General features: G+C 33.5%; 4 protein-coding genes across 7 annotated transcripts in view; 1 reads left to right on the top strand and 3 right to left on the bottom strand.

Annotated features, from left to right (window-relative positions):
* The window catches only part of LOC105840746, a 171,261-nt gene that overhangs the window by 110,259 nt on the left and 34,634 nt on the right, over positions 1–26,368 (bottom strand). The gene's annotated exons all lie outside the window — the stretch shown is intronic.
* On the bottom strand, positions 682–2,691 carry LOC105830611. The gene is made up of 2 exons (XM_012670031.3): positions 2,364–2,691; positions 682–1,679 (listed from the first exon to the last, which is right to left on the bottom strand). Exons 1-2 carry the CDS (start codon positions 2,379–2,381, stop codon positions 978–980), a joined length of 720 nt encoding a protein of 239 aa, XP_012525485.1. The 5' UTR covers positions 2,382–2,691; the 3' UTR covers positions 682–977.
* On the top strand, positions 3,822–8,835 carry LOC105830612. 2 transcript variants are annotated; one of them, XR_001138583.3, is made up of 2 exons: positions 3,822–5,029; positions 6,944–8,835. XR_001138583.3 is itself a non-coding variant. In XM_012670032.3 (2 exons), exons 1-2 carry the CDS (start codon positions 5,025–5,027, stop codon positions 7,495–7,497), a joined length of 573 nt encoding a protein of 190 aa, XP_012525486.1. In that variant the 5' UTR covers positions 3,822–5,024; the 3' UTR covers positions 7,498–8,835. The 2 variants fall into 2 exon arrangements, 1 of the variants encoding a protein (XP_012525486.1); XM_012670032.3 differs by having other exon boundaries at positions 6,930–8,835.
* LOC105830613 (farnesol dehydrogenase) lies at positions 9,400–16,615 on the bottom strand. Of its 3 annotated transcripts, XR_004962063.1 has the most exons (7): positions 16,408–16,615; positions 15,918–16,231; positions 14,330–14,456; positions 13,135–13,267; positions 12,030–12,173; positions 10,772–11,956; positions 9,400–10,081 (listed from the first exon to the last, which is right to left on the bottom strand). XR_004962063.1 is itself a non-coding variant. In XM_012670034.3 (6 exons), exons 2-6 carry the CDS (start codon positions 16,219–16,221, stop codon positions 11,915–11,917), a joined length of 750 nt encoding a protein of 249 aa, XP_012525488.1. In that variant the 5' UTR covers positions 16,222–16,273; positions 16,408–16,615; the 3' UTR covers positions 9,400–11,914. The 3 variants fall into 3 exon arrangements, 2 of the variants coding, with proteins under 2 accessions (XP_012525488.1, XP_012525487.1); XM_012670034.3 differs by having other exon boundaries at positions 9,400–11,956; positions 15,918–16,273; XM_012670033.3 differs by having other exon boundaries at positions 9,400–11,956.

Below are 26,368 nucleotides of genomic sequence, written 5' to 3'. Positions count from 1 at the left end.
CGGCGACGATGCCACGCTTCTCCTTCTTCCCCCCGCCGCCGCCGGCAGCCAATGCTTGAGACAGTAGGCCGTGCTATGGCTCGAGCAGCTCGAGCCCTTCCTTCGGCGCGCAAGGCGCGCTCTCATTCGCATAAATTAAAAAATTTATATCTTGATTATTGATAGACCTAACCAAGACTATATTGGATTTTTATGTTCATCTCGATCCCGTCTATCTTTCCATGAAGTATTGCACACCAGATTTGGGACACCCTGTATATCTCTAAAATTTTGTTAATTATTATGTTCGGAAGTTTGTATACTATTACATATTTTAATTGATTTATCAACTTTTTTTTAATTAAAAATTGTTCATTGTGTGTGTGTGTGTGTGTGTGTGTGTGCGCGCGCGCGTGCGTGTGTATGTGTGTGATCCTTCCAAATAATTCAACTTTGTTACAGATATCGATTAACACTTTTTTTCCTAAAACATTGAATATTAAAGTAAAAAATCTTAAAAGGATTCTTTTTTCTAAGTAGAAAAAAGTTATGTATTTCTTAAAAAACCATCATTTTCTCTCACTTATATTCAGAATTAAAAACAACAATATGAAAAAACAATTTTGTACAAAATAACTATACCATCATTAACTATATTATAGTTACTATAATATTAAAAGATATTTTGTAAACTTTTTTCAAATTCTTTCTTTACTTAAAATAAGGAAAATGACAACCGCTGCGACAGTTATAATCTAAAGATAGCAAAAACGACAGCAATTAAGAGAATTAATTATAAAAAGTATATCGATAAGAAAAAGAAGAAATAAAATAAGAGTTTATTTTAAAGTAGCAAATTTATTATTCGTCAAAAAAAAATTATTATTACATTAATTTTTTACATTACTATTACAAACAATTATTATATTAGTAATGTTTTTGTTTCGTTGTTACAGTAACATATAATTTACTTTGATAAGTAGCAAATATGCAGCATGTTACATAGCGTTAAGGTGTAGATACCGATCGTATTCTGACTTAATACCAATCATTCTTGCATCAAAAAGAGCTAATGCTTCGAATTCTAATCCTTTTTCTTTGGTCTTTGTAATAAACATTTTATAGGTATCATTAGCAATTAGATCATTGACGATTTTATCCAACTCTTTCGACATAATTTTCGTAATGAAATCACCATAAACTTTGGAAGTCTTCATTTTTTCTTCATAAAGAGCGTCAATTTTGTCCAAAGGTAAGACGTTAAGAAGATACTTGAACATTCCTTCCATTCCGTCACCGACCTGAACCTTAGATTCTATCTTAGATGGATTATCTTTTATACTCAAGGCATGTTGTATCTTCTGCTTTACGCTTTCCTCAATAGGGAGTCCAACCTTTTTTAAAAATTCTACGTATACTTGATATTCGTTAAGAGATTCAAGAGTACGCATCAAATCATCAAATTCACTTGTTTCTATAAAATCTAATGCTTCTCGTACTTTTATGTCTTCAGTTACATACTTGGCTATTATTTCAATAACTTCATCCATTGGAAGAAGATTGACAAAATCCATTAGCTCTTTCAACAAAGTGTCTTTATCGACACCTGCTGGCGAATTGTCGTCGAAATCAGTGGACGGATAAGCTTGTCCCAGACTTATAATAACTGAGACAGCAATCAATCCTAATGTAAACTTTATCTGCAAATTAATATTGAGTAATATTAAGAATAACAATTCTTATTATATGTATAAATGTGAAATATAATAGAATTATTTTGAGAAATAAAATAATGTTTTCTGTCAATAATTAATTTGCTAAATATTGCTACTAAATTTAATGTATTAAAACTTATGCAATTATTAATATTAATTAAGATGAATGACACAAATAACGCGCGCGTGCAAATACAGAAAATAAATTTAAAAAATATAAAAAATGTTTAAATATATAATCCATATATATCCAATAATAAAAATTATTTAAAAACAAAATCTATATAACCATTTTATTAAAAAAACAATTTATATTACATTAAAATTTGTCATTGAACAGATAAAATAAAGCAAATAGCAATTTGTGTGTGTGTGTTGTGTGTGTGTGAAGAGAAACAAGGAAAGAGATAAATAATTTAACTTTCTTACAAATATTTATTAATATTAACGCACAAACGTTTTGATTGCAACTTTGAGTCATCTTAATTCAATACTTAAATCTTAATGTCTACTGTAGATTAGCGCAAAAAATAAAAAAACAGATAAACTACAATCCGAAATAAGGTAGTATTTATATAGACGGTTCAATAACCGAATAGACATGTTAATTAAAAAAACACTTTGCATTTTGTTTAAAAAAAGTCGCTATTAAGCATACCAAAAACTTACCTCAAGATTGTAGAACATCTTCGTTAAAACAGAAGAGTGATTCACAAAAGCAACTTACAAGAAATTTGAAGTCAATAGGTAAATGTTTGAATAAATAAATAAAAAAAAATTAAGTTCAGAATACAAAAATTAATATAATAAAAAATTTTAGTCAAGAAATTAAAGTTCTATCAACACAGCGGTAGGAAACGTAACGTATTAAACTGCAGATGTGCACTGCTAAGCTTACTGCTGAAATCAATGTCAAAATAATAAAGCTAAACATACAATCTTCACAATTATGATTGTATGTTTAACTTTATTATTTTGGCGTTGCCTATTTGTAATGATTGTATGTTTGGCTTTATTATTTTGACATTTCAGAAGTAATCGTAGTAAGTAAGCAATGACTTAACAGTATACGTCTGCAGTCCCTGCAGCAAACATCACATTTAATCGTTCGTTTCTTTTATGCTTATATAATTTTAATTTTAATTTTTTAACCGAAAATTTTTATTTTATTAATTTTTACATTCCAAATTTAATTTTTTGTTATATTTATTCAAACATTTGCCGGTAATAATAACAATTTCTTAAATAATGAAAAATCTGGCAAATTTTATTGTTAAAAGTTAATGTGACAAAATGTTTCAGCCAGACGATTTCTGGCCCTTATCAAGTGTATTGGTACAAATTATATTGATTTGTCACTAAGAAATTGTTATTATTATTCTTTAATTGCTGGCAATAGAACAATTTTTTGTTAATTGTTTAACTGTTGTAAAATGCGCTCGAGTATTTACAATCTGTGCCAATTTGTGTCTTTTAAAAGAAAAGAGTAGCTAAAATTTATTTGTTATTATCTGATTTATTATTTACTATTATTCTGCTAATAATTTCATATATATTTACATTAACAAATATAATTGCCGTAGATATAGCTTTAACCCTAGAACATTATACTGAGGTAGTTTTATATCCTAGCACGAACTTGAATTTATCTCCTATTTTAACAAATAAAGGAATCGATTCAGAATACCGACCATAATTTAATAAGTTTTAAGAATAAAGAGAAACACTAGCTGGCGTCAGAACACTATTAGCTTCCGAGCAGCACAGACATAAAGTAAGAGTGATGTACGTTTATGCCCCAGTCTGACGTTTGTGTATACATTTCGTTCGGATATGGCCAAAACTGTTTTTTTCATTGACATAAAAAAAATGGACTGAGTGTCGCAATAGACAAATGGGCGCTCGTTATAAAAAAAAGGTACTATGGCTGTGTGTTTGCACAAATTGCAATTTCTGTATGTGAAGACCACATGTAGTGTGGCGAGTGCCGCTTGGAAACATAAAAATATTTTAATAATTTTTTTACTTTCATAATGTGTTAATTCTGTATTTAAAAAATTAATATTTTTTACAATTTTATAGCAAAATAAAAGATTGATTGTGTCTTTATTCATTTTTTCCTTTTTAAGCTATCATTTTTCCAACTTTTATCTGTCTAAATAATTATACTTTTTAAACGATACCCAAAGTTTATTTTATCCCGGTTCTAGATCTATCTTTTACCTTTCCTAAACTTTTTGTTTTGTTTTTTTTAATTTCTTTAAAAATTGACAAAAATACGATAAATTAAACAAAACTCATTTTTACAATTTTTAGGAAATTATATTTTGTTTAAATTAATTTTTAAAATATTTAATGTAAATTAATATTATCATAAATTATACCATCTTTGTCATAAAAAAAACGAAGAGATTCATACAACACAATATTGATATCAGTCGATCTGTTCAATGAAATGAGATACATTTATAATATAACCTAAGCTGCGTTTCGTTTCACGCATAACGCATTGTTCATTGGAATCATTAAGAGACAGTAAACAATTATTGAGAAACATCGAGTCTCTTAATGATTCCAATTAAACGCGGAATACTTTCATATTAATCGGAATCAGTATTATCATTGAAAGATAGTACATTGATATAGTACTAATTGATAAAATTGTAAAGATAACACTGAAATCTGTGTATTACTCACTATTATTCAATATAGATAATATTGATTCTGCAATTTAAAAATTATCTTACGATAAAGCAGAATGCTCACGCCTATCAAACTTCAACATTCTCAAATTATCAAATTAAATATTTTTTATTCTTCTTGTCAGAAAAATATGTACGTGACGAATTTTATAATTAGGTAAAGATTAGATAATTCAACAACGATAGGATAATAAAATTTAAATGGATCGAAAACATGCGAGATCATTTCCTATGATGAATCGTGATAAGTATTAAGTAGAATAGACAGATATTGTTTATTTCAAGTCTATCTAATAAAGCGCCCAGTATAATTTGATTTTCATGACTAAGTCGAGCCCTGATGACGAGTGAACACGTGAAAACGTGGGAAGGAGCGGGATGAATGCTATCGTTCCGCGATAATGGCCGTAATGACGACGATAATGCCTCGACACACGCGTCGCGGAACCGGCGGCTTGATATATCGTTTAAATCACGACCGGCGTCATTACGTACGGATGCTTCTCGTCGTAACAACGATTCTGACGACAGAGAGTGCTGGAGTTAAGCGCACCCTATGGAGAAGATGCTCGTACGGTGTCGTTAACGGTGTCATCTCCTTGTCGTCCACCTACGCGAACGGCTGAATATGAAGTAAGCGAGAACCACACGACGAGTCGTTTGCGACAATAACGATAGCCTGACAGTAATAACCCTCTTCGTTTATACATTGATGGAGCTTTACCGCCACCAACGAGAAGATATCATACGTGGAATTACGAGGGTTCGCTTTTGTTCCTATTCAATTGCGGATGGGAATTTTAGAGTTATATTTCTTATATATTCAGTAATGTACAAGTTCCAACAGTAAACTGATTATTACATAGCTAACATAGCCTTTCTTACGCGCGTACCGAATGGTTTAATAGGTATCATCTACTCCTTTTGTTTTCAAACATATAAGCGAATACTTCAACAATAAATATAATAATATGAAATAATGAAAAACAAAAATAATAAAATAATAAAGTAATTCCTAGTATTTCTTTTAAAAAGTGTCTTATTCTTAAAAAAAAACTTACATATCTGTTTTTCAAAGTTAAAAAAAATAAATAGTAATTTTTTGATTATGAAACATTTTTTTATTATAACATATTGAGAACCTTAATGTCATTTTTTCATTGGTAAAATAATTAATAATTAAAAAAAAATTAATATTATTAATAAATTCTTTTACCTTCTTTGCACGAAAGAGAAAGTAAACTCTTCATAAATTCTTTTATTTCAAATCTTACATTAAATAAATGCTATTTAGATATTAGTAGGAAAAAAAAATACAATATCATATTCTTAAATCAATCCGCAATAGTTTATTGCAATAAAGATATAGGTATTTGTAAAATTGCAAACCATAATAATTAAAATAACATAATATTAAAAAATTAAGAAATATAGAGAGAAAAAGAAAGAGAGAGAGAGAGAGAGAGAGAGAGAGAGAGAGAGAGAGAGAAGAAAACAGAATTTTCCAACTAGTATAATACAAATACTACAATGGTTCCATTTATTTATGACCCTAGTACACATACTGTCAACTCGCACAGCCATCGATGTCACGATGGGTGAACAGCCCGTTCTTCAATTCCAAACTATTATTTAGCAAACATGTCGCGTTCGTGATTGTTAGTATTTTCACCATTTCGAGAACCACGACCATTTATTTACACGATAGAAAATTCTCGGATAATCCTCAGAGATTATCGTCAGATTTAAATTATACGCGTCCGCGTGGATGAATTATTTCAGTCGTGTATTCGTATTTTGTAAAGTCAAATTAATTCGTATAATCTTCGTCATCGCATAAAGCGAAGTACATAAACCTCTAGTGCTTGCTAACCAATAATAGAATTTCTCTCTTCCGCCCATGTTATTTCCGAATGAAATGGATAATACCAATTTCCACAATCCGTGTTGCAAATGCATTGCGCTCAATAGATTTGACGCTCTCTAATGCATGTTTAACGTTGCCGGTTTATTCATTGATTTCAAAAGAGCGACCATCCGCTTAACCAGTGATACTTCACTCAAGACACATAACAGACAAATGCATCAGAATAATAGGCGACACAACGTATCATCATCATTAATGGTTCTTTTCCGGTGTGTACTTCAATTGCACATTCAGGACTTCACTTTTATTGTCGCATATGTAATTTGGGCCTCTCCAAATAGCATTAAACTGTAATCTCTTACGTAAAGTTGTACATTGTTTTTCACAGCCAGAGCAGGAATGTAGAATTAAGATGTATTTTTAGTAATACAGACGTTTGTTACATATTTGCTATTTTAATTTAAAACAACGCGTTCCGCGAAGCAAATCCTCTCGATTTAATATTTCGCCAGATTGCGTTTCCGCGATAGACAGTATTTTCTTAACGGACTAAAACCATGGCGCGCGCGCGCATGTTTTCTCTGGCTGGGAGAAATCGCAATCTTTCTTGTTTCTGTATTTTCCAAGCGAAGTAAACTTATCTACATTATTCAAATGATCCTTCAGAGTTCTCGTTTTAGCCTCGTCCAATATTACTCGCAACCGCTACGGCGAGGAGACGGAATTCATCCTGTACCGCGGGGATCAGCGTCGCAGTGGATTAAACTATGCACGGCCATGTCGGGAATGCGTTGATAACATTATGCGCATCTTTTTCCCTCATGAATGTCGCCGAGATGCGGACGGATGGAACAAGTGGATTTATAACGGAGGCGAAAGATTCCCGCGCACCTCGACAAGACCACCGCGCACAAGACAGACGCGTAATATTCATTTTGCGAGATACGCCCCTTGTAACGCAGGGTGGAAAATCAAGGCCCTACTGCACGAGTTGCCCTCTCCCACTGGGCTATCCTTCGTCCTTTGTCGACTTATTATTCCGCATTGTACCAATCGCCATATCACGTTCTTCGCTTCTTCGGTATCGCCCGTCGCGAGAATCATGTCGAATTGGATGAGTATCGCGCGGGCACGATTAAATTCATCCTCCAGACGAGCGAGGGAACTATTCCGCAACAACCCCGCTTCGCAGATTCGCAACTGCGAGATTAAGCGAGAAGGAGTGCGACAGTGACGACGGCAACGGTAAGGAAGAAGCGTAGACTCTAGAAGATGTCGGAGCGCGAGATAATGTGTGCACGGTTTAGGTTACATATACTAACCCGGTCGCCGAACAAGAATACGAGCTCTTCTAGCTACTGCAGCTGCGACGTTCTAGCTACTGCATATTGTGCCATATTGTGTATACGTTAGCTCGTGCATAAAAGAAAGTGTTCTTGGTAGAAAAAGATGATTAAGAGGAGAAAACATGAGCACAACGTCCTTAATTTAATCTTTCTTGTGTAACTAAATACGCTATTACTATATACGTTATCACAACGATATATGTTATTAATTGAGCTTTTCAAATGCTACAGAATAATCGAGAAAGCACAATTACTTTGATATTTGCTAAATACATTATTAAAAAAAATAAATAAATAAGAAAATTATGGTTGAGTCTCGTGATAATCAAAGAATAATTATGCATTAGACTCGTTAAAGAGCTATGAATTTATTTTTAATCTTTAATTATATTATTATAAATTTTCTAATAATTATAACAATAATGTTTTGAATAATACATATTACATTCTTTAAGTCATTAAAAAAAGGAACAATTTACTCTATTAATTGCGGCTTCTTATTTTCTTTCTTGCACGATAATTTTGTAACAGTGACGCAGAAATTTTTCCATCACCTATGTCTATCAGGAGCATGTTCGGATGCGCTAAAAAACCGCGCAATATAGTTGCTCCGGGAAAATAGCTTTCATTCGTGGCAGAATAATTGAGGTCACCGCACCACTTCGATGAACGTGGAAATCGGCCAAAATCCCGAAAATCGAATTTTCCGCCTTCGCTCCAATTTCAGTTGGCTTTTAATAAGTCAACAGACAAGCTCGCTCGATATTCAGCCCAACGTACGGTACCATGGCATAGGCCAATACCGAATGGTCGTTCTCTCCCTCGACGAAGGCGCGCAGTTCGCGTTTCGTTCCAACGCGTCACGTGCACGCCGTCACCGCGAACCACTTCAAATCTGACACCGCATCGGCGCACGTACGCAGCCGGTTTAAGCGGGCATGTTTGCACTGCCAGTGTTCCGCTAACGAACCTATCTAACCACCCCGAACCCACCTCGCGAACCCTTAGCGACCCGGCTGATTCCTCGTCGTCGCTGTATTCAACTGCCATGTTTCGCTCACCGCTTCGCATATTCGCTTTAATGACATAAGTCGAAACGCCGCGAAACTTTTGACGCGCCGAAATCGTTTTTCTAATTCGCAGTCGCAGCACGTTGCGCCTCAATTTCGGAGAAAATTTATTTCTTCTATTTGCATACGCAAACAGTTATCTTTTTTTTTCCTCAAAAAAGTATTAAAATTAAAATTATTTCAATTTTTCTGTATTTTTCACATTTAAAAAAAACGTATATAAAACTATATATATATAATTATGCATTTAATATGTATAACTCTCATTGTATTCATATTTCAATCTATTTCGTTTATTTCTAAAACATATAATAATTGAAAAGAAGACACAAATTCGACGATCGATGCAATAAAAAGCTATTTTTCGGATCTGAAGCGGAAAAAAAGTCAAAAAGTGATATGTACAGCATTCTCATAGAGTTAACTGTATTCATCAATTGTTTAAATTTACCGAAGATAGACTCTGAGACTAATTTGAATGCGAGAACTAGAGAAACACGGTCAAAACAACTGTTAGCGTACGAGTCAGTAGGGAAGAGAAGGTGAGTTGTTCCCTGTCGGAAACAGTTACGAGCGCATTTAAGGAAGTTAAATCGGGATGTTTGTTCCTCAACATTTGGTGGTTGTAGTAAAGTGAGGCATTTACACGATTAGTTTTAATTTTAAAGGAAATAAAGCGGCCAACGTGCAATAAATTTTTGCAAATCAAATTGTTATTAATTCCAATATATGTATAAGTTTATTAAGTTTTACATACAGTAGCCAAATGTTTTAAAAACTTGCACTGATTAGAACATATCGGCTTCATTTGAAGTACTTAATTTCTCATTTGCATTTTGTCAGACAAGTTTGTTTGACAATGCTAATCTGCGAGATAAACTCGTCGCCACGCAATGTAAACGGGCTAAACGAAGCGACAGAATTTGGAAGCATCAGGTGTTGTTATTTGAGGAAGACGCGAAAGACATTGAAAAACAATGGGAACGCGAACTCTGCTGCCGTCCCGCGTAAATAAAGAGATAATTTATAATCGTTACACAATAATCGTCATAAATCGCATTTCTACTGGCCGACAGAACGTGCTGTTATGCGAGGAACTCCGCTTCTGTCCGTTAGCTTCAATCCCACCCCGCACCGCTGCACTGTCGATATTTTACCACGAGAACGCAATACACGGCCGGCATAATTTATCTGTTTTCAAATATGCCCGCGCCGATAGATTTACATATTTTAATATAAATTCCTAAATGCCGGCTCTCTCTTTCTCTCTCCCGTCCGTACGGACAGCCCCATGAAGCACCGAGTACGTCTTTATCGATCATCATTCTGCTGCTCTTCCACGCTCTTTACATCTTGCTTCTTATAAACCCTCGCCTTTCCTTAATGTAACAGCTAAGAGCATCTAAAAGTGAGGAATAAAAGCAACGGATTCTTTGCATGTCTTCGCATTATTAATTGTACCGTAGCAAATAAAGTAATAGCGCGCGACTATCATAACTTAAAGTGCCTACAATGTATTTCCTGATAAGTGTTTAAAAGGAATAACCATACATATATAACTATACATATAAATTATCATATATCTATGTAGCTATATAAGTATTATAGAGAGAAAAATAATAATTTTATAAATAATGTAATTAGTATATAGATTTGATCATAACTTATTATTCATTTAATAATATGATCGCCATTCTTTTTTATGATAAACATGCACTTATTTCTTAATGATTCCTTTCTTATAAAAGTTAACTGGCTTTGATTTTGTAACATGACATAAAGCTCGATCGCATATAATAAAATAAACGTAATAAAAAATGAAAATTAGGATACTCTTTCATCCATCATATTCGTTGAACTATCTTTTTCGATTATTGGAGCACTTTTTATGAAGAAAAACCAAATAAAATTCGTACAACTTTATCCACATTTTTCGATTCAAAGCCAATCAGCTTTTTCAAGAAAAGATACAAAAAATTAAGTAAGTAAACAATTAACATAAAAAATATAATAGCGATTATATTATTAAATAAATAATAAATTTTATCAACAAAAACTGCATAATATGTTTACATAATATATTTAGACATACCATATTTTCCAATCTTCCTAATATAATATTGTATTTTATTTCTATATAAAAGAAAAAATATCCTGACTGCATTATATCATGTGCATTATGCAGCCTTCAAAGCGATGAATTGAATAGGTATACAATCTCACTATACGTTGCGAGAAACGAGATCTAATCGCAGAATTAGAATACGAGGCGTAGGTACACTTAGATTTTGACAGGACCCGACATTCGATGCATGCCGGGAAAATCGATTTCCCTGATAATGCGACGCGATTCCCTCGAACTGCTCGAAGCACGACGGAACTTGTTTGACACCTTAACTATCGCTCGCACTCAAATGCCTCCCTAGCTGACAGTCAAGCTCGGTACAGTGTGAGCCGCTATTGTCGGAAGTTCGTGTTTAGAAGCTTTCACACAGATAGACTAGTAGATATGAGGGGACGCGCGTTTGTGTATAGGAAATGCGCATTTCGATCATATAAATGCCAAATGACACCACTATATTTGTCATGCGCGAAGCAGGATGTAACCACTAGTGTAGCAGTCACTTCGTCGAAATTTGAATGCAACGATTACACGCAAATATATGTGCCGATAACGTTGCTACGCGATAAGCGGAATTGATCACAAATCGGAATTTCGAGTATATCTTTTTAGAACGATACAGACAAGGATAAGGCATCGCGCGAAATAAACGCAGCGAGATACGATTGCCGATATTTGTCTCCTGATAGCATAGTGGCCATATATTTCGAGTATACACTCTTGCGTGTAGAATGCACAAAAAAATATCTTTGCGATGTCATTTTTCGTGCACTTTTATGAAACAAATGTAGGTATCTACGACAAAAACGCGATAAAAATTTTTGCCTCAGATTTTATTACATTGTTTATCTTTATCGCGCGCGCACGCGTTATTTAGCTTTAATTAGACGTACGTTAAAGAAAATTATACATATTAAAACTATTGAGTGAAATGTAATCAGTATTAGAAAGAAAGAATAACTTAGACATAAAAATTTTATATTCACATAAAAAATGCAAAGCAACATGAAAGCTTAGTTAAACTCCTCCGAGTTTCTTACTTTATTATTAAAGTAAAGTTGTTTCTTGTGAAGTTGTTGCATTAAAAGACCAGGATCTTACTGATGATATTCTTCACGGAATCTCGCCGGTATGCTGGATGGTAAGCTCTGTAATCTGCAATTAAGTGACGCGTATAACAATTTTCTTATATTTATGAGGGAGAAAGTACGTTAACGATCATTTGAACCTGAACTTCCGGTCGCGTTCCAAGAGCATAAATGAGCGCATCCGCTATGTCTTTGGGATTAAGAGTTGGCACTTTTTCGAAAAGCTCGTTCATTGTCTCTGAATGTGCAGCTATATTTGTTTTCACAATACCAGGACTAATGCTCTAAAAAGATTGGACGAGTAAGAATTCGTAATAATTAACTGCAATGGTAGAATGAAACCTGTATTTTGAATTTAAAAAAATATTATAAACTTTATATCTTACATTCATATGTATGAGTTATATTTCATAACATGTATGAAAATATTTTTATCATAAAATAAATTATTACTTGTAAAACATGTTTTGTCTGCAACTTTTATTCTCTTATCATAGAATAACATATCAATATTGCAGAATTATACATAATAATGTACATTTCTTATTAACCTTTAGAGGACCGGTCCTTTTTTTGGACAATTTTTTTAGTTTTAGTGCTAGAAAATTTTTGTCCTTGTGAGTGAATTGAACTATGAAAAAGATAACACCGCTCCAATGCAAAAAGGCTACCAATCATGGAAAAAATTTAGTGGTTATTTTTTGTTGTATTTAAACTTTATGTCATTGTTTATTGTTAAAATAATTGTTTAACGTCATTTACAATAAAATTGTGTTAAAAAATATGTATAAAAACATAATATGTCACACTTTGTAAGATATAAAGCAGTAAAATGTCAATGTACAAAGTAACTTCGATTTATTTTGAAATAAATGCACATATTATAATGGATAATGAATACCAATAAAATAAGTAATTTTAACTAAATAAATAATGTTTTCAGTAAATTTAATATGTTTGCTTTGTGTGGTAAATTTCGAAACATGATATAATGCAAAAAGATATGTCGCAATCAGGGCATATTGCCGGTGCATCAGCAGATCTCAAAGTTTCGAGATAGATAATCTTTTTTTTTTAATTTTAATACTGTTATGTCCATAATTACAATAAAATTGATTTAAATCGCCAAAAACCTAAAATTAAGCTTCCGGTCCCAGAAAGATTAATAAACTGTTGTCATTTACATAACATTGAAATATAGAATAACAATTAAGAATAAAACTTTTAAATATGATCATAACTTACGGTAATTCGAATAGAAGCCTTAACTTCCGCTAATTCTTGTCGTACTGTGTGAGTCAAAGCAATAGATCCATGCTTACTGGCAGGATACAGATTACAATTCGCAAAATTGAATGGTATATAGTGGCTCAGAACGCTGAATATAAAAAATTAATATTAACGAATATTGCACTGTAAATAATATATTACCATAAACTTTGTAAAAAGATTTCCCGTAATTTTTCTTATATAATATGGAGAACTTAAATAAAGTTTGTTTCACAGAAATTTATTTATTCTAAAAACTTGTAGCGACTTATGTAGTCATTATTAAGGGGAACAACAGGTGGATACTTTCCAAAAATAGTTTTTTTTACATAGTTGAAAAATATGCACCTTTTAGAATATTGTCCTAAAATATTATGATAAAATTCGTACAAATAACGAAGTTACAGCGCTTTTTCTGTTCGCGCACACGCGGTTAAAAATGGTCACTCGAAACGCTCAGAAAAAAAAACGGTCAAACAGTCGCTCGATCGTTCAGACTTCAACCAGAGGGTAAATTGGCCTTTTACGAATATCGAAGACCTCTATTATGAAATAAATTATAATAAAACTAAAAATTTCTTGCGCTATATTAAAAAGGACTATTAAAACTTTAAACGCGTTTTTTTCGAAGTGACATTTTTTCAATTGGTTGTCACGGTTTCACCACCAATTAAAATCGCATTGCAATTTTGTTTAGACGTCCTTAATCTACTTAAAATTCTTTTCAGTTAAGCGTACGAATTTTTAAAATTAATATTTACTATTTTTTGTCCCGTGAAAAGATGTATTTTTTTACTAATTTTTTGATTTTTTTAAAGTCTCTATCATTTTAACAATAATTCGTTTTTTTTAATCGGATACGTTTAATTGAAACTATTAATATTAATATAGATTAAAACAGTATTTTCTTATTGATTTTCAAATCATTATTAGACAAATTAAAGCGCTTCTTCCGTGGAGCATGTTGCAGCTACTTCTATAATTAAACTTTAAAATATATATTTCTTAATAAAAAAGATTCATAAACTATGTTCAAAGTATGTACTTTTCAACCTACTAACTCCGACATTTCTGCAATGTATGAGTGAGTAAAAAAAATCTTAAATATCGCCTTTCTTATTGCCGTCACCCTATCGTTCCCCCTTAACGTACGAATCGTAGGTAACAATACCTGTTGATATTGAAAACATGTCCTTCGACATTTCGTTTGCGCATTGAACGCACTGCTTTATTGGTACACACAGCGACTGCGAGGACATTAATATTTAACAGTCTTTCAAATGCCTTCCTGTCGCTCTCTGCAAGTGTAATTTATGGAATTTTTTTTACTGTACCAACCAGATGGAGAAAAGACTAAAGTCTTTCATTATAACAGTGTTACTAAAAAAATCTTGCAGGATGTACGCGGTATAAAAAATAAGAATTTTTCCCAACGAGATAACATCCTTCGTGTAAGAAGCAGTTATATTTTTCAGCAATCTTAATAGCACTACAATTAAAATTATATTTTTAAATAAGACATGTAATGGATTCTCAAATTCTTTAAATACTCTTATTAAATGTGATAATAATATACAAGTTCCTTATTAATGCAATAATTTGAAACTGTAAACTTGTATGTTTACAAAATTATTTCAGATAAAGATATAATATAGTAATAATATAATAACAAATTTTATAATTTATTTTTAAAAAAGATGCATAGAAATGCATTAAAGAACTAGTGGTTGTTATCATATTTAATGAGAGTACTTAAAGAATTCGAGAATCCAGTGCCCGTCAAACTTAATCGGAATCGATAATGTAGAGTCATTGACATTTTTTATTATAAAATATCTTGAAATTTACAAAATTCCAAATCCTTTTGCACAGTCAAAGTACACATAAAAATAAAGAAAGCAAAGCGCAATTTTATATCAATAAGAAAAAATCTTTTTTAATTTTTATGTATTAAAAAATTCTTTTGTTATTGACATAAATTCACACTTTATTCTCTTTATTTTTGTGCAAACTATAATTCTATAAAAGAATTTTTAATTCTATAGAGTCATTTCAAAGATATCTTGTAATAAAAAATTTGTTTTTAAAAATATCCTTTTTTATAGACTTTTAATCTTAGTTTCAATGGCACAACATTAATCTTTCATGTTATTGTTAAAGGGCAATTATTTTATTTTATACATATAAGCTATAAAATTTTAGTTTTAAGCAATTATTGTCAGTTGACAGCTCGCTAAGCCAAAAGCAAGTCATTTTAACAAGTTAAAAAACTTTTTTGTTATTGAAATGAAATCGAATGTTGCCTTCTTCATTTTTGTGCGCAGTATAATTATGTAAAAGATTTTGAAATTCGGAACCCAATTCAAAGAAATTTTCTAATTAAAAGATGTCGATAATTTGCTTCACTTCAGGATTAGTATTCCCCTTTAGTATTCTCATTAAATATGATAACAGCCACGAGTCCCCTACTAATGCATTTCTGTACATCTTTTTTTAAATATATTACAATATTCGTTGTCATATTATTATTATATTATATCCTTATCCGAAATAATTTCGTCAACATATAAGTTTACAGCTTCAAATTATTATCGATTCAGTTGATAATATTAACATATAATGTATAATATATATTATATTTCTTAACAGAAAGAGTTACAGACTCATAATATAAACATACAATTCATTTATTAAAATATTCTTCAAAATTATAATTATTTGTAATACTCTGTACAAATACACAAATATCAGTCACATACCTATTACTCGTGAATATTCGACAACACCAGCATTATTGACCATAATATCAACACCACCTAATGCCTCAATGTACGAGAATGCTGCATCAATCTCCTCCTCGCGAGCTACGTCACAGCATATAGTATGTAACGTGCCGGGGAAACCTTCTCGCTTACATTCCACATCGAGTTTTGCTAATCTTTCTTTCTGGACATCCAGAGCAGCCACGTTCACTCCGTTTTGCAGAAGAGCACGTGTAATTGCTTCGCCGATGCCGGATGCAGCGCCGGTAACGACTGCGGTTTTACCAAGCCAACGATCCATAATTGCCTGTCTGCAAGTACGACGTAGCTCGTGGTTGACATGCCACTAATAACTACCGAGCCGAAAATAATATCAAGCTCGTAAAAAGCGTAATCATGAGCATTCACAATCGCAGCGACATTAAATTTAGCCGTGAATTTGTGGAAATGGCATTTCGATTAACAACACTAACGCATGTATACTTACCTGCGTATCTCCTATTCGTAACCGTTCTCGAGTAAAACTCGTGACTAGTTTGTCACAAAATGCACTGTGAAAAATTACGATATTTCAGTACATGTGGATTCGCGGTGTTAAAAAATCGCAGTGTTAAAAAAATATCTCATGCAGCAGGTCGAGGCAGTTACATCAGCGATGGTTTCATATGAACTGAACGACAAGTGTAATCGGAGCGATTCTAATATAAGCTAAATCATGTTATTTTGTTCGGAGTGGGGTCAGACTCAGCGAGATTACGCACAATTATAGCATAGATGTATATATAAGTGAGTCACAGAATGCGTAGCCCAGATCATATCTTTTTAATTTCATAGTTTTGGTTACAACAATCATGCAGTTTTACATTAAATTTTTATATGTTTTTAATAGAAGGAGTATTATAAAATATTTTACATTCACAGCATATTTACAATTACTGTAAAGATTATATTAATTTTTAAATAAAATCTATCAAGTTTCTTAAATCGTATCACTATAAAGATTCCTAAGATTTATCCTAAAGATTTATTCAGATTCAAACTTACCCAAAATGTATTAGCTATTTAATTGATCACAACCGCATAAAAACCAATGGCAAAACATTATTCATTTGCCAAGACAATCACTGCGGCACATGAATATGCAAGTGAAGTCCGTGATTTTCAGTCACGAAAAACCAACTTGAGAAAGATACACAAATGTTGTGGCAAACACACCTACGTGCATATAGTCACTCATTCCTTTGCAAAATATAAGATATATCGTAATAATAATATAATAAATTTATAAGCTCTAAATTTCTTAAGAAATAAAATTTGTATGTACATAGACAATAAAGTTTCTGGCGGCAACAATAAAACATTTACGCAACAGAATGTTATATTTCTTCTTTCAAAATGATTTTTCGTCACTATATCATATTCATACATATTTGTATACAGAAAAGACAGTATCAAACGTTAATATCAATTTAATAAACCTGTATTGTATTTAATAATCATTAAATCAAATTCTTTATAAAGAAGATTAAATATATAGTATAACATTAAATTTCAGCAAAATATTTGAAAGCTATAGTTATCTAAGGAACACAATATACAAAATTGTTTTAATAATAATAATATTAAAAAGTTTTAATTCTTGAAAATATTGTTATTTTTATCCAATATTTTTTCGACTTAACACATAAAAATTATTATTGAATACTAAGAAAATATTTTCTTGATAAGACTACAAAATTGTTTATATAAGAAAGTTTGTTTATTAACGCTATATAATTTTATTTCAGTATTTAATATTTTAAGAATAAACACATTCTTAAACCAAGAATATTCTTCTCTTTTGTGTATTAAAACTGCATGAAGAGATTTGATGTAATAAAAAATTATTGAAAAAGTAAAATACAATATTTGCTACGTAATGTCTGCGTTTATTTTATCGCTATATTTGGAAAACTTTATTTTCAGATCATGTATAAAAATATTTTATAACTTTTTAAAATAATATCAGATATTATATTATCTTTCCAATTTATCTTTATATTGTTAGTTATGAAATCAGTAATTGACTTATTAATAAATCTTCGTTATTATTTAGAAAAAGAATATTTCTTAAAATAAGAAACAGATGTGGAAAAAGAAACCATTAATTTTCTTGCAGCCTACAGTCGGCGAACCGCTATGTTAAAAGTTTTTGTACTCATATCACAACTCTAATAGAGAATATTCTGTGAAATACAGGGACTATTTTTCGTCGCAGACATGTCCTGAACGTTGAGCACGTATAGGCCAGACGCATCATGGAGAAGGACAGAGATCCTTCGGCTTAGGTTTATCCGTTTACCTACTGGTTCTGTCCTACGGTTTTGCCATGGCCTTTACTTGTTTTAAGTGAAGCGCGACGTGACCTGCCGCAATCCCCTTCGTATCCACGTACAATCACATTGGCTTCTGCGTACCATCTCTGAACCAATCTCTTCCGCGGAGACATCGGGCAGAATATCAGGATATTTCGAAATCCCGGAGATTCCGGTAGACGACTTCTAGAGACCTATCCCGTTCCATAAGAGAAGGATCTTATTGTCAAAATATACAATACAAATATCTCAACTTATGACCATTAGAAGTTTGAAAGGAATAATAATTCAAGACACTCTAAAAACAAAATTAATCTTAATAAATAAGATTGGTCTTCTCTCCTTAAAACAAAACACCGAAATATGTCAAAAATTTGAAGGTAGATCAAAATATTTAAAACAAAAATTGTAAATTGGTTTGAGAAAATAAATATTGAAAACATGAATTTGGCTATATATAACAATTACTTTAAAATATATAATTTTTAAATATTTTATGATTTTTAACAGAATATAATTCCTCTAATTATTTTTGATATAAAAATATTATTAAAAGTAAAAATATTAAAAAAACTAAATAATTTACGAGATTTTGTATTTCATGTCAAAATGTGCCAAAATAAAGTATAAAATATCTCATAAACTAGTGCGGATTCAGTTTTCGACATGTTTCAGTATTTTGTTTTAGGTTCCCTACCCTGTACATTTTTCGCGTATTGTATATCAATTATATAGCGAGCAAAAAATCGTAAATATCGATTACTAAGATAATTTGATTTGTTAACGCTTTGTGAACATAAAATACGTGCGTTAGAGAAAAACCAAAGGAGCGAAAAGCTTCGCGATCGCTTCTAATAAACAAAATTCAGCAGGCTATATTTCAACACCACATACACACCAATTTCCATTTGTTACGAGCAAATAGTATTTACAATTAACTAGAAGATTGACGACTGTAAAAATTCTGTACTTTTATTGCAGCGTGTTTTTTACTATTGATAATTTGGCTAGCCCGAATCCGTTGACAATCGCGAATTTCGAGATTCGGAATAAGAACTGCTATCGCCCTTTCGTCGCTCTTTCCCCTTTTTCACAGATAAACGATACTCGTTTCCGGACGCAATAACAACAGCGTATATCGATCTTCGTGAGCTGGCATCTGGTACCCGGTCCGGTGCTGGGCCGAGAGCATTATTCTTGTTCACGCAGGACGACGAGGAAATCAACAAGAAAACCAGAGGAGGCTTCTCTCTCACTTCCTGGCCCGGTCCGGCCCGCCAGATGCTACTACTACTCGACCATTTCTCAACGTTGCCGTGATTACGTGCATCGTTTCGTACTTACTACCATGGATTCATGTTTTTTTCATAGGCGACAAATTATGTAACGACGTGCGGGTAGGAGATCTCGTTGAACTCGGGCAAAATTACAAGAGATATAGTATAAAAGATTTCTGCGAGATGAACAGTATCACATTACGCTTACATATATGTAAACTACATGTGCGTGCTTACAAAAAGCTACATGCTTTTTTTGTAAAATTTTTCATTATAAAATTTTTCTCGAGATAAACTTTCAATTGGCAAAAATTTATATATATATATATATATATAAAACACGTTACATAAATATAAAATTATTTAATATTAAAAACTGAACAGTTTTAAGACTCATCACATTTAAGAACAGATTTAAGATCAAATAAATGTCTCTCACAGCTAGATATTGCTTATATTTTAATTCATTTTAAGTAAAAAAGCGGAAATGTGTGAAATTTCAATTTGTACAGAACGCGATATGTGTGTATGCGCGCACGTAATTTTTTTTTATTTTCTTAAATATTTTACTTACTCCACGGAGTGCTCTGAAGTCGATGAAAGGCGAGCGTATTTCTTCAGATATCAGAAATGTTCGAGCACACGACTTAAGAAGTAACGACCTTCGAACCAAAAATATTATTATACTCCGCGCCAGCTGACGAGGAAATCAAAAAGAAAGGTGGAAGAAAGCTGTGTTCTTCGATTCCGGAGCGCCATATGCTTCTGCCGCTTGGCTATTTTTCAACGGGTCGTGATTACATATACCAATCCGTATTGCTATAAGTCCTAGGCTTTCCTCCTCTACAGTATACGTAACCATGAATTGCACGTTAAACGCGAAAGAAAATAAACCTGAACAAGTTGAAAGTTGGTTATAATATCGTTAAAATAGAAAAGCTTCGGAATAAACTAACCCAGATGCGGACATTTTTCAAACGAAGCCATATATAAAATCTTTCCTTACAAGTAACTGATAAATTACTTTCTTAAAAAAATATAAGAATTTAATTACTACAATTTTACAGCTTTAAGAGAATTTTTCTTATTTAATTTATTTAGTCCTTATGTACGTTACATGTATCCTCGTCGTTTCAAATAGCTTTTGTGAAAATATATAACCGTTCGACTTCTGTCCAGAATCTTCGATTCTACAGAAGTTTGGCTTTACACATCGTTTCCGTCGGCCAGATGTGGAGAAACGACCATTGGGCACCCATAATTTTCGAGTTATCGAAAAAACTTCGGATCTGAAGCGAAGCGGGTGCCCGCCGAGAATTTCCAAAACTTTCTTCCCCCGCCAGGTGCAAACGAGATGCAAACAACCCGGCTGCTAGACCATTTTGAAAATTCCGAACGGGTCATCCAAGTAGCTCCGCGTGCGGAAAATGCGAAATCAGCCGCCCACGCGTTCCGTGCAAAGCATCCGGCTTCCAATAACTCGAAAACTATGACGGCTCGATTGAGGGCTTTTAAAATCTTAACGTGACAAATAAGGTCGAAAAGGAACGTGAAGGAAAATTTCAAAAATCCGGACTCGTTGACCCACTTCGAGTTGAAGTAGTTGCTACCGGCGCGATAAGACGCAAACGAAGTACGGCGACTTCGTCCAACAAAAACTCCGAAACTTAAAAGCGAGTCCATCGTGAAGTTCTCCATTACCGGTTCTGGTCGGAAAACTGTTTGCGTAATATGTAGGACACAAATGGAGACGAAATTCAAGAAAGTCGCTGAAAAATTACATCGCGCAAGTCACGAGTTTCTTTTGTCCTTTCACTTAATTATTCTACCATTTTCCAGAGATTCATATTTATCCGGTGTAAAAATAAACTCGAAAATCTATGATGTTCGCGGCAAGAAAACGCTAACTAGAAAGCGCAACGTCCCAAGCAGGGATGAGAAAAATGAGAAAAGATTTGCCCGTTTTCCGCTTCAAAGCGCCAGATGTTCCCGCTAGTCGGCCATTTCTCAACGACGCCGTGATTACACGCATCACTTTGTATTGCCGCAGCACATAGCATGTTTCTTTTTCTGATAGCCGCAAAATGTGCATTATAATATAAGCGATGCTTGTGAAAACTCTTTCTAAATTGTATCTCGTGTTATGATTAAAGAATAAATATTTCTTCATAATTTTTTGCTTTAATCGTGAAAAGATAAGCAGAATAGTACACGATAATCTCAAAATAATGTTAAAATAAAACATGATAGATTGAAAAATGGCATTTAATAATTATTCTAAAGTTATTTTGATGCTATGTTTTGTCATGATAACTTTTTGTTTGAGATTAATTAGTTTTCAACATTTTAATGTTTTCAGTAAAGAGAAATAAATTCTCAGTTTATTGAATAAAATATATCACGAAATATAATGAGATTTATATAAGATAAACCTAAAAATTATTCGGGATATAATTTCGAAATTTTAATAGCAAATATACTATTTTACAAAAAGGATCAATAAAAATATAACAAATCAAAACGTGCAGACTATGCGAAAAAGATGTCTGCAAGAACGATCAATTCTTGATTTCCCTGAGAATATCCCTGATTTCACTTGACGAGGACGGAGATTCCTATGACAGTTTTACAATGAGCTCATTTCTAACGGAGGTTGCCTGGAAGTTATTTGGAAGCCTATTCGGAAGTTTAAAGGAACTATCGAAGAATAGCTGAGAACATAGAGCGGGAGGCAGCATTCAACTTCATTTCCGAAGCAATAAACGATAACGGACGGTATCGACGTTCTTTCAGGCTATCGAACTAATATATAAATGTACGTGAAGTAACTGGTTCTGTGTTTTCTTATAACGTCAATTCCATATCTTCGCTCATCAATCACATTTACACACACGTACATTTAAAAGGTGTATGTGTATATCTAAAAGATAATACATATAAATATAAATAAAACACTTATGAAATACATAAGAGTAATTTCACTGAGCAAATTCACATTTAACAAATATTTCTATGTTATTCTACATTTCTATGATAAAGAAGAGAAATTTTCTTTTAAATAATGCCAATAAAAAAGTCGAATTGATCTTGTCTTAACGCGACAATGAATAACTACTGAAATCACATTTTTCGTTGACTGAAGCATCGATAAATAGCATCGGTTATTTATTTCGATAGCTTCCTGCAAAACATCCTTCAGACATTTCATGATTATCGCCGACGTTTCAACGTTGTTGAATGCATTCTGTATTGGACGTATTTTACGAGAAAAAAAGGGGGTTTTCTCTCGACATTTTAATAAAAAAGACCTGGAACGACTAAAGAAAGGCAGAATGTATAATGCTTCGACATAACTCTAAGTTCTGTCTGACAATTCAACATTCTCTTTAACTTGTTTCATTATTATCAAATTTTTGTCATTTTCATCAATATCTGCATTTTGTGTTATTAACAAGATCACATCACGTGTTGTAAGTTTTACAAAAATTTCTATGTATTTCTTTTAAAATTTACGTTTTAATTTACAATACTACAAAATATGCAAGTATGTGCACATATTTACAAAAAAACATTATATCTAATAAATATGTATAACCGCATTGTAACTGAAGACATCAGACATGAAATACAAATATAATTTTCCATGCGCGATAATTGAGAAATGAAAAGAATAATAACTCCGGACATCCGGAGTTAAAGCGAAACCATGATAATTCAAATATCCAAGTCCGCGATTAATGCTAAATACTTCAATGACTGTGTCCCATGTTTTTCTGCCACTCATCAAAATACCTCTTTGGTTGATTACTCTACCGTTAAAAAACAAAAAAGCAAATAAGAAAGACTCATAAGCAAACCCGTAGTTAGTTTCACTTAACGCCCCGGCCGTTTCCACGATCTGCATTCCACGATGCACGGGTCTTTCTCACCGATGCTTCCATCTGTTCCCACAGATCCCACCTCTATTTATCCCCCGTATATAATTTCAGCCGACCGGTGACTTGTTAATTTCTCGGTGCCTCGTTCGCGGTCATTCCTATTCCCCTCAAGCCCCTCCACACCCCCTATCCCGAAGCTCGTATTCGCCGCTGATACGTCTAACGACCGGGCGTCACTATGAGGTACAGCCCTGAGACCGATCTCTCCTATACATATTCATGAGGCAATAAGCTCGCCGCTGATCTTCCGGGGAATGGAACAACAAGGGAAGAATGGAAAGTAGGGACGGTGATGCTGTGGGTCCGAGCCGACATAGCCGGAGCTCTCGCTCACTGGGGAAACACTCGTCAACCCCCTTTCGACTGTTTCGGCATTCTCGCGCGTTTACGTGGTAGCTCGGCCGCGTTTTATTCCACAGGAATACTGTGGACACCTAAGAAGAGAGTGTAGATGAGAGACCGTGCTCGATACGAGAAACCGGCACGATATTATTTTACAGGCCATTTACGTCGCACGTGTGCGATAGCCTCCTTCGCAAAAATTTTCTCTTTGTACCGTCAAACGTAACGCTCGACCTACTGCATCAAACATCACGGAAAGGTTGGATTGACAACAATTGCTTTTACCTGCGGCAGTTACAGTCTCAAAGCCGTGAAATACCAATGCGTGTGTGTGCGGATGCACGAGTGCAAAATTGCTTGAATTCGAAACATCACCCAAAGGAAATTTCGTGTTTCTCAAGCTTATAACTGATCAACATATGTAAGTCAATACATATAAAACTGAAAGTTCTTTAAAATGTAATATTGATTTTGATATTATCTATTCGTCTGTCACACAGAATAGTAACAGTTACTTTTAAATTTATGTAAAAATTGAATGGAATATCTCATGTATACTTCTCTCTGAACATTTTAGATTTTTATAATATTAGAAAATATACCTATGGCGCAGCTTGCATAGAAATTTAGAGGCATTTCGTACGCTCGTATTTCAATGCAAATCGAATAAAAGCCACGCCAACGTATATCTCACTTTTGAATTGGAATTTTGCGCATCGATCGTTCCGCATTAACAGCAGCGGACTCAAAGAGTCCGCATGGCGGAAGTATTTGCGTCGCAAACATCGTGTTTGTCAGAGTCCCCAACGCCACCATCTAACTATCCGTCCCCTCACCGCGCCTCTATCCTACCCTTTTTCAACATTCTCCATCTCAGGTTGTCCTTCTGCCTCCCACACTCGCAAAACGCCGTGGTGTGAATACAAAACCGTTTGGCACCTCTGAGCTGAATTCGAAATTCACTCGACGACAATGCGCCGATCGATAGAGATAGTACGGTTCTAATCTCGCCTTCTCATTAGCCGCGTTTGTTATTCACGGGAGCAGTGTCAGCCAAAAATTATTAGAGAGCGAACGCAGGTCCATATTAAAGGAGAGAAACACGGAACTTGCGATCTGCTCGAAATTCACGATTTAGAGATGCACGGACGCGATCGCTCCTTTTGAAAGCGAAGAAGTCAGAAACGTTATGTAAATTATTAATGATTGTCGCACGAGTTCAATACGGAGATGTAATAATCGATTGTCTCTGTCGTACACCAAGTTTGCCGAAGAACTCTGAAGGATTTTTCGTGACACGCAATTTATTCCGGCCACGTTATTCACAGACTTATAATTAATTTTGTGTTTTAACTGTAAGAGACAAAGTTTAAAATAACTCATCCGATATTGTCAATAGCAAGCAACAGCCTGTCGTCGACAACTCCTCGTCGCTTCTCGTCGTAGCCAAAGGGCACTCGACTCGAACAAAGAACGGCTGTTACCGGGTGTCTGAGACTTAAAGCTTCGGAAAATGTCGCGCCCAGAAAAATGCATCGTTTACCATTTTCGAAGCGTTACATCGAAGCCGCACCGCACACAAAGGGACACCCGCTGTTTCGTTAACTCTATCAACTGTAGAGGGATGAGAAGGGACCCCATTCAATTCCAAGTTAATTAGGATTGTGCCAATTTTCCTGTTTATCTCGATTTTCTACGCTCTTATCTCTTAAACCGTTTGCATAATGCAGCTCGGCCATGCGGTTTAACGCCAAGTGTACTCTCACGGAGCTCAATTTTGTTTGAATCAATAGGAGTGTATTTCCTGCGCGTTCATTCGCCGTGGTCTCCGCAGGCAAGGCAAGCGTTACGTGCATACGATTTTCAATCAGCAACTTCCCCGCGCGCGCGCGCGCTCGCACACCGCACAATGCAACGTCACTCATCCAAGGGGGACAATATATCCCGGAATCCATTGATAAAACGCACAATACTTGCATTCGAATGCTTCCCCTTCCCTGACATGCAAATGCTTCTGCATTCTCAGATCGTTGCATATCGCTCCTATTTCACCATAAACGAGTTAGTATTGCAGCGCTGCACATTTATACTCTCAAAGACAATAAGCTACAATCATAAGATCTTGATATTGTGACTGTGGGTTATTGTCTTCGACATTCACATAACGAATCAACAATCACCTAGCAAAATGGCTAAGACATTCAAGAAAATTTTGTTTTGTCTTATGCTCATACATATTTAAAGGTATTAGCAAAATGTATAAGCATGCTAACTTAATTGACAAATATCAAATTTGTTAACTACATATAAAATTAATTAAACTATGAACAACTTTAAAGAATTGTAGCACAAGTGCCTAAAACTGATTAACGAATAAAATAGAAATGTATATTTATGGGTATTTTTTTAAATTCAGTTCTACCTCCAAAACAATGTAAATCTATTTCTAGTTACAGTTGTGACGATTTCTTAATCAAATTTATACAGGCCATCTTTATAAAACACGTTTATAAAGATATTAATGCACCTTTTCATTA

Source organism: Monomorium pharaonis, chromosome 2, assembly GCF_013373865.1.
Source record: "Monomorium pharaonis isolate MP-MQ-018 chromosome 2, ASM1337386v2, whole genome shotgun sequence".
Taxonomy (NCBI): Eukaryota; Metazoa; Arthropoda; class Insecta; order Hymenoptera; family Formicidae; genus Monomorium; species Monomorium pharaonis.
This window is presented reverse-complemented; position numbering and strand designations above follow the sequence as displayed.